General features: G+C 41.2%; 1 protein-coding gene across 1 annotated transcript in view; it reads left to right on the top strand.

Annotated features, from left to right (window-relative positions):
• Window positions 1-8,806, top strand: part of LOC111259764 (uncharacterized) — a 185,051-nt gene that overhangs the window by 61,545 nt on the left and 114,700 nt on the right. The window contains exon 6 of the mRNA XM_086968008.1: window positions 8,451-8,515. Within this exon, the coding sequence (XP_086824134.1) occupies window positions 8,451-8,515 (65 nt within the window). The remainder of the gene's footprint in view (window positions 1-8,450; window positions 8,516-8,806) is intronic.

Below are 8,806 nucleotides of genomic sequence, written 5' to 3' on the forward strand. Positions count from 1 at the left end.
TTGGCAGTCGCTAGGCAGTATCAAGGGTGCAGACAGGGAGAGGCCTGTTTGTTGAGAAGAGTAAATTCCAGAGCACACACAGATGTCTAGCTAGATACGTAAGCGTAGGTACGTACCAAAGGACATCTTTCGGTAACATTTCGCCAATATCGTGGCAACGTCGTACTATGGTTAGCGATGATAAGCAAGGTGTTATGGCACCTGCAGAGCGCAGGAGCCGAAGAATGGCGACTCGGATTCAATCAGACTACCGCCCTGGGTAAATGAAACGTCTGTACTGCATTCAGAGTCGGAAAGACTAAGCGGCTGAAACAAAATCGTTTGCACGGTTGACTTCTAAAGGACCTGAACATAGCGGAGAGTTAAGACTTTTTTTTAGAAGGAGAGAAGTTTTTGCAATGCAATGGCTGTAATGCATGTGTATTGCTTCTAGATTTAGCATAGAGCTGTCGGAAAGGTATTCTAGCTACAAATACGGTGCAAATAGCACCTTTTATCGTAGCACTAATTTGGCAATGCAACACTGTTACCCCCTTACGATATCCCCTATATAAATTGTTCATTGTTTAAAAACATTCCAGCCATGGAAGCCATTTTTAATCAACTGCAGACGGGACCTGATGTTCCTAGAGCACCTTCGCTATCGGGTTTAATTGAGCCTGCTGTCGAGCCTATCAGCGTTCAATCTGTTCTTTTACCAGTTGGTCATATCTAATTTGCTGGGAATTAGGCCATGGTGCTTACATAAAATTGACCTCGCACATACTTCTTAGGTAGTCGTATATACAGACAGGGCGTATTCTCGCTGAAGTTTTCCTTCGACCATGCTCCCGGTAGTATTGCGGCGTGCCAAATCCATAAAACTATGCATCCAAAGGAAACCTATTTTTGTACCGGACACATCGATCCTCTCCTATCAGAACAGTTCCGTATTAAGTACAGTTTTGCCACATGCTTGTCCTTTCTTTCTGTTCATCTCAGCAATTCATTGGAGGACACAGTTATTTGTCGTGGAAGGCAAAACGGAGAAAAAGGAGGAAAAATGGGCTGAAGTGACGTCCACAGAGGGACAACTGAGTGCATTGGAAATCGATTCAGCAGAATGAAGATACCTTCCCTGAGTATTAGACGTTACCTGAGGAACTATAAAATTATCTGAAAGATTTCTACCAGCAATGCTGCACCGTTGACGCCCTCAGCGCTAGAAAGCAGTACTAGGAATAACTTCATGAGATACTTGTATCAAAACACTTATGGCACCGTCGCAACGATAAAAAGAAAACATCTTGATTTTAGAGCCATAAGTTTTGAACGTTGACTAAGTATGAACCGATGGTTAGCCAGCCTTATAAAGCAAGCAAAATAAAGACAGAGGCAGGTAAAATAGGCTAGACCTAGAGACAATCTCCCTGTGTTAGCTTAGTGGGTAACGTATTTTGCCGCTAACCATAGGTACACTTCGTAATCAAGGATCAAACACGGAGTAAACACTCGATTCGTTTCGCGCTCGGAGCAAGCTACCTGATGGAACGTAAGAGTTGAAACAGAGACAGTGGATGAAGTTGTTTATGGATATTTAACTAACCGATCGGGGAGAAGTAAACGTTTCTACCGGTCGCGTCGACTGTAGACCTGTTATAATATTGACCATCCTCAAGAGCCCGAAAGTATCGCGCAATGATAGGTATGACTGGCTTCCTCTAGATTTTTAGACTCTCTAGATTTTAGCATCATTTTATGCTTTCTATTCTGCGATAACAAGAAAACTAACCTATCCGAACTTATCTCGACATGCTATCACAGCAGCGTAAGCTTTATAAATCGTGCCTTTATTATTATATGCGTCTCACTTACGCACACATTACATAAAGTTACTGAATAGAAAGTGACCATTTTTTGCTCTGTCATTCTGTGTTATTGTTTGTTGAGAGACAGGTCTTATATATATATAATAACACATCATTTTTATAAAGCGTTTTTGTCGAGCAAAGAAATAGCTTCCCATTAAGAAGAGGATAAAAATAAGGATGTTGTAGCAGAGACAAGTATCACCTGATCTGCAAGGCAAATTAATATGCATCTATTCGAAAGGCGGCAGGATTAGAAGTTCGGTTCGGGATGATTTAATAGCGAAAAGTTTACGCTACGGTTTGTTGGCAACGGTATGGCCTGATTCACTTGACGCAATTTCACGTTACGCCGCGTTTACTTTAACAGTCTTGAGCGGTTACGAAGAGGTCAGAATACTCGTGGATGCGTAAAATGGTCTTTCGTGGTAGCTTCTAGCTGTTTGTAGCAAAATAGTACGTCTTCCGAATTCTACAAGGAGAGCGTATATTTTTCCAACTGCAATGGCCCATGCGTTCGTGAGAGAACATCTATCTGTTATCGTTGCTATACAATTATCATCTTTGTAACAATGGTTTTTATAGACTAGTTTATATGCAACACCGTCTAGTTACTAAACTACAAATTGCCAACTACTACCGTTTCATACCCTTCGTGTGTATCGTTTACCGAGCAGAGTGTGTCAATTCATTTCTCTTGTGCTAATGTTAAAATAAGCGTATGCCTAAGTCTATACCTATATTTTTCAGTAAAATAGACACATCTCTAATACTAGACTTGTCGTGATGATGTAAAAATATTCATTCGTAAAATCACCTTAAAAAATTTAGGTAACGTATACCATTCGTTGAAAACGTACTTAAGGCTTACTAGTATAGTTTGGAGCTCGTTCCAACACGATATAACATATAAAAATACACAATATCGTAAAAACTCTAGCGGAAAACAGCGTTAGATGCAATCGGGTTCATGCTCCCTAACCTACCTCATCAGTACCATTGAGGTTGTTTTAAATAGGCCTAGTTTGAAGCGCATTTGGTCCTTGACGAAAGTTGGTCAATTAGCTAGTGAAGTGCTTTCGAGCAATTATGTGGATCCTCCATTATTTGTAATAAATGTAAGAATTTCAACGGTTTTCCGCTCTCATTCGAAGTCGTCTTAGCCAACTTTATAGGAAACGTGCACCTAATTAAATCGAAGCGTCAACTACCCTGCTGCTACTGAAAGCGCTGTCTTGCGTTCCACACGCGGGTCCTAGACAGCGCCATCGATCTGAATGGCCCGGCCAAGGATCGGCGCTATGTTGAACAATAGTAGGTAGGGTAAAGCAGCGCCTGATCCAAATGAGACAGGAATATTTAATGCTGTGTAATGTATAGGTTGACTGTGCTGGGTTTAGTCACGCCTGCTGAAAATGATGCAGACGTATTTTTTTCTGATCTGCAGCTGCCCCTTATAGGCCTTAAAGTAAAAATACATTTATAACGAAGACAGTCGCGTTATAATGCTATGCTCTTAAACCAATAAAAGTGAAGTATTCCGTGCCGACCAGCTCGAAAATGGCTTCAATGATTCATTAGGTGAAAGCTTGACAAGAAAACACTACGGGAAAAACGACACTCGATGTCTGAGCGAGGCGATTTCATGCTAAAAAAGACAAACAACTTCGAACAGTTCTCGCAACAACGGTAAATAATTTGTCAAGCATTTAAAAAAGAACAATAGAAGAACAAAAAAAAAAAACTTTTTTTAGAGTCAAATATATTTCCTTTATATATATATATATATATAATATTAATGATTTAGAACGAGAGAAAACAATTAAGTTTTTTATTGTTTATTGAAAGTTTATTAGTCGCTCTAACGGCATGGATATTTACATAAGATTTCAAATATTATTGCCTCAACTTAGAAAAGTGAGATAATTATTTGGGTGATTTAATCAACAGCAGCGGAGCGACGGCCGATAATAGCAGCGAAAGTACAGGATTACCGATGCTAGGTAAATTGCCAGAACGAGGTAATGGAATAATGCAGGAAATCAAAGATAGCTCGAATAATGCAACAGTGGATTCTCTGAAGCGTGATAATGATAACTGTAACTATATATATATATATAACAGAATAACAGCAATTAGTTTTAGTGCGGATGGAGCCGACCCAGGTTGGCTTTCGCTATTTGTTTTCCAGCTCTACGAATCTAGCGTGCTTCTACTTGGGGCTGAAGATGGTGGTCAGTCTTGTCGATTCAACACGAAGCCACAACGGACCGCACATAGCCACCAATCAAATCTGGGACGCGTTTTGCGTCACTTATGTTTTGTATAGTAGAAAAGCTTGCACCCGAATGGTGCTACTACTAATTCAATTTTGATATTATAGATATGTAAGGTACGCTTTTCGTAGCTACATCAATGCCAGATGCTGCCAGCTATATTTCAGAGCTAAAAAAAAAAACAAAAAAAAAACCCTAATGACTCTGAAAGTCGAATCCAGTGCTTTACTGTATTCTATTGGGTGAGCGATATCAATTATAGAAACTTACTCTGTCAAGGTGAAGAATATCGGTCAAGGTAGTTATAACGGTAACGATTAGAGGACTAGCAATATAACATGAAACAAATGCGAACATTCTCATAGTTGGTGAATGTGTGTTGCTATTGCACACAGTAGCAAGCTTCAGCGTCTATTAATAGTAAATAATTGATACGATGAGTGCAGGTGATGTCCATGGTTTTTCTAAGTAATGCCGCTCAGCATAAGGACAGATCCCAAAATGATAAAGCCTCTGTGGCGGAAAGCACACGCCGATGGTAACGAAAGCGTGTATACAAGACGTCCAGAGGCTGCTTCGTAATTTTTTCGGTACCGTTTTGAAACTGTCATGCATTTCGCTGAAGTTATAGCGCAGGACATGGGCTCTTGCATTGGATCAGTTCCGGTAAGCTTCCTTTACCTCGGTAATAAATGGAACGCATATCGTAATCTCCTTAAAAAAAACAATAGCTACGGCATTGATATGCCCTAGGCGAAGTGGATATGGAAAGGACGTTAGTCGAAAAATTCAGTAATTGCCCATATTTGGCGTATCATACATATGGCGTTGCACTTGGCTCGTGCATTCCATATCGTGCAATTACATACACCAAATGAAGTCTAGTGCTAAATACCGCAACGCCTACTGCATATATATAAACGGTTATGCAACAGAGAGCGAAAGGTCTTATTGTGATAACGTTGCTCACAGAGTGGTCTAGAACTGCCACATCGATTAGCCGGCCAGAGGAAAAGGTTTGGCAGCAAATGTATGAGGTACTTTTCAAAGAGTCGCAAACATCTTATGTGATTCCCAACAGTCACTATTTTTGGGAATTGCAGTTGGTTAGAGATGGCAAGTCTTGCGTGAGCGGCCACTGATGTCCTTCGGATTAGTACTATTACTGTGTATAGCTGCATATATGCCACATAATTAACCGTTGAAGCTTTCGCCCTGATATGGTATTTCGGATTGCAAACTGGCGAACGCACATCTAGCAGTGCTGAACAAAATTACTAGATTAATTATAGCATATATATAATACACCCGATCCATTACATGACACGATTGCTTCATGCAGAACTTCATATGAAATCGCAATGATTTAATCGAGGGTTTCTCTGTAGTTGAATCTGTTGTGCCCGATAACAGATGGCAATACCCCAGGGTGGCAGGAGGTTGACATAAACCGCAGAGGGAGCGGAGCCAATCCCAAAAATTCTTCTCCAGTGCCCCAGAGCGAAGAGGATCCCACAGCCGGAAACCGCTGGGCTATCGATGCGAACTCACGTCCCCAACCGCCTACCTCCTAAGCCGCACAGGGCGGCATTAACGGCATATTAGCCTCGATAAAACCGAAGCGTCGAACTGACCCTCTTCACAGAACACACTCTCTCGCCATTTCATTAGTAGTTTCTCATTTATTACCGACTCAGTCTGCACAAAATAATCTTATTCTATGCATTAAAAAGCACGCGGAAAAGCTCAACCGAACTCGCCAACCTTGAGGGCGTACGATTATTGATACCTGCATTTGGAGTTAAATAATCTTTAGAGAACGACTTCAAGGGAACTATGGTTATGACTCCGATATGTACGTTCCGGTGGGTCAAGTATCGTATCATATGAAAAATAAGCACTGTGAAGCCGTAATTATCTATCAGCCAGCACGCCTTGAGGCTAGTTGTACTGCTGATTTTTGCTCAAGGTCAGCTAAACCAATCAAACGTCTTAACCTGATCAGGTCAGACGCAGTAATCGACAGCTGCTTGCAACGTTCAGAGGCGACTGACCGCACCATCTGGAAATATGTCCTCCTTCGGTATAAGATCTTCATTACAAACTATGAGTTACGTAATTGAGCTCGCGTCATCAAATTCAAACGATACACACTCTCAATTCAATTCTCGAATTCGGTTCAATCTGACCAAAAACAATTCAAACCTTTATCACGTTCATATGAATTTATGCTCTAACTGTATAACATTACAACACTAATCGTTTTGTAAATTCTGCATCAAATAGATTAGCAGCAATCCGTTGTCGGCGACAGGTTCATCTATACTCAAATGTTTTCCCCGCCATTCGTCAATTGGCTCCGCGTAGTTGCGTATGTATATGTTGAAATTCCCACCTGTGCTGTTCGTTGGGTATGTTTATCTTGCGTTGCGCGGTTTCAGTGACGCAGGCAACTCATTCCATTTAGTTTTGTTGTATGACTCGAGTTAGCTTTTCCGCCTGACGGCTTTTGACAGGATCTGGATAGGGTTCACTAAGAAACTACTAAGACTGAGAAACTATAGCGACTGGGTTGACAGGAGCAACGACTGCCAGGACGTCCTGCCACTAGCAGTATCGATGCCGGTGTCAAATTCCTGTCGTTGACGTTTGTCGTATAGCAATATGTAAGCGGGCGTGTGAATCTGTTGAGTGTGTCGGTGGCATGTGTGCCCATAGACGTAAAAGCGAATCTCTATGCGACGTCTTCGTATAGCCGCGTAACATCTGGGGCGTAATAGGCTAAGTGTGACTCCGTGTCAAAAATGTGAAAGTTTGTCGTTGTGACGAACACGGCGATAACAACGATAGGCACATTGCGCAGAAAACGAACGAAGTTTTTTTGTTTGCAGTATTGCACAGAGAGCATTTGATGAACTTGTGATAAGTTTCTTCATAGTCGGGCAGCCCAAGATGCAAGTATGAACTTGGTAACCTATTTTGCGGCGTGTTCTGGAGATGTTCAAAACAAAGCACAGTGTTATGGCGCTACATTTACATTAACACAATATATTTCGAGTAAAAATTCTAAGCTATACACTAAGACGAAAGTTTGCAGAAGGCAACTATTAACCGTGTGTGTATTCTCTGTTGTCGAGATGATTTTTCATTCATTCATCGAGCGTTGTCGTGACGACTTCTCGACACATAGCCTACATGTGACTTGGTAGCGCCCCTGCAGACTGAATAGAAAAAAGGATGCTACCTCAGGTACGCCCTTCTCTACTGAAGCTGCCTTTTCATGGAAAGCTATATAAGCCACCACCCCCCTAAGTCATTGATGTTTAATGTCCGCCTCTTTGTTCAGGCTAGTACGTTTGATAAACCAAAAGCTATACCAGAACTACGGACAGGTACGTTGTCCCATGCTGAATTGAAGGTTCATAAGGCAAGTTCGCCGCCGCTGCTTGTGTTTACGAAATTCATTAGACATTATATTATGCGGTCATAGTGACATAGTGTTTCGTAAACGATCAGAATCTAACATGGACAGCTATATTTTTGTTTCGCTTATGTAACACAAGTTCTGCGGTTACCGTTGAGGCGCCCTATATGCGTGTCAGGTCACCTGTTATTAATGCCTTACCTTAAAATATGGATCTATCTCGTGGGTCAGCAGGCCACCGGGCGCGGCAATTCCCACCTCTCTGACACTACAGGACACGCCAGTTCTCACTCATAGCGCTCAATCACTGCTGAAGATATTATGACGAACGAAAATAACACCTGACCATTCCAGCACTGCCTTGCGGAACTTGAAATCAAGGGATATACGGAAATAAGAAGAGAGGGCACGAAACGGAGACAACTAACCATTTATCGTAACAAGAATAATAAGATATAATAGGGCGTTTCTCATTACCGTTCATCCCTTAGAACCAAATGCCGCTTGCGTTTGATAGCAACGGCAAGATAAACGGAAGAACAAGCTGGCTAACATTGAGCGAGACCTTTGTGGAAGCTATACACGACATCGTCATATCAACTCGCTGCAGATTGTTCCGTTTATTTTATCCTCGCTTTCAATGTTCTTACATGATTTTTAACAGTTCTGATAAAGACATGTCTCCCTAACGTACGGTGCGGTTCACGATACTCTAATTTTTAATGATGTTTGGAATTCAACTCATATTATATATCTTTATGAAGGAGAATGCATTCAATGGAAGTGCTTGATTAAAATATATTTATCCTATGCTGTCTACTAAAATTATAGACGGCAAAATATCATACTACGCTGATTAACAGCTGGACCGTGTTTCTTCTTCTTCTTCTTCTTCTTCTTCAGGGTGGTCTATTCTCTCAACTGGAATACTTTAGCAGTAGAAGAAATCAACGTACAAGTCCGATCTGGTAAGTCCCTTGTCCTTTTGGCTACACTTCCACATACACAACATTCAAATATACAAAATACATTTTTTTAGAAATCAAGCATGGCGTCAGCATACTTACTACAAGCGCGACCCTGCATTGCCTACCCTCTAGACACGAAGCAAATCTGTGGTGTGTAATTCCAGTAGATCAATTTTGCTATATAACTGTTGTATTTGGGGTAGGTTGGGTAATAATATCTAACTGTGCTAGAAAACGAACGAATAGCTAATGATTGAGCGCGTAAGCATGAAAGAAAATTCCAAGTTGATT

The sequence above is a fragment of the Varroa jacobsoni genome, unplaced genomic scaffold, assembly GCF_002532875.2.
Source record: "Varroa jacobsoni isolate VJ856 unplaced genomic scaffold, vjacob_1.0 scaffold_367, whole genome shotgun sequence".
NCBI lineage: Eukaryota > Metazoa > Arthropoda > Arachnida > Mesostigmata > Varroidae > Varroa > Varroa jacobsoni.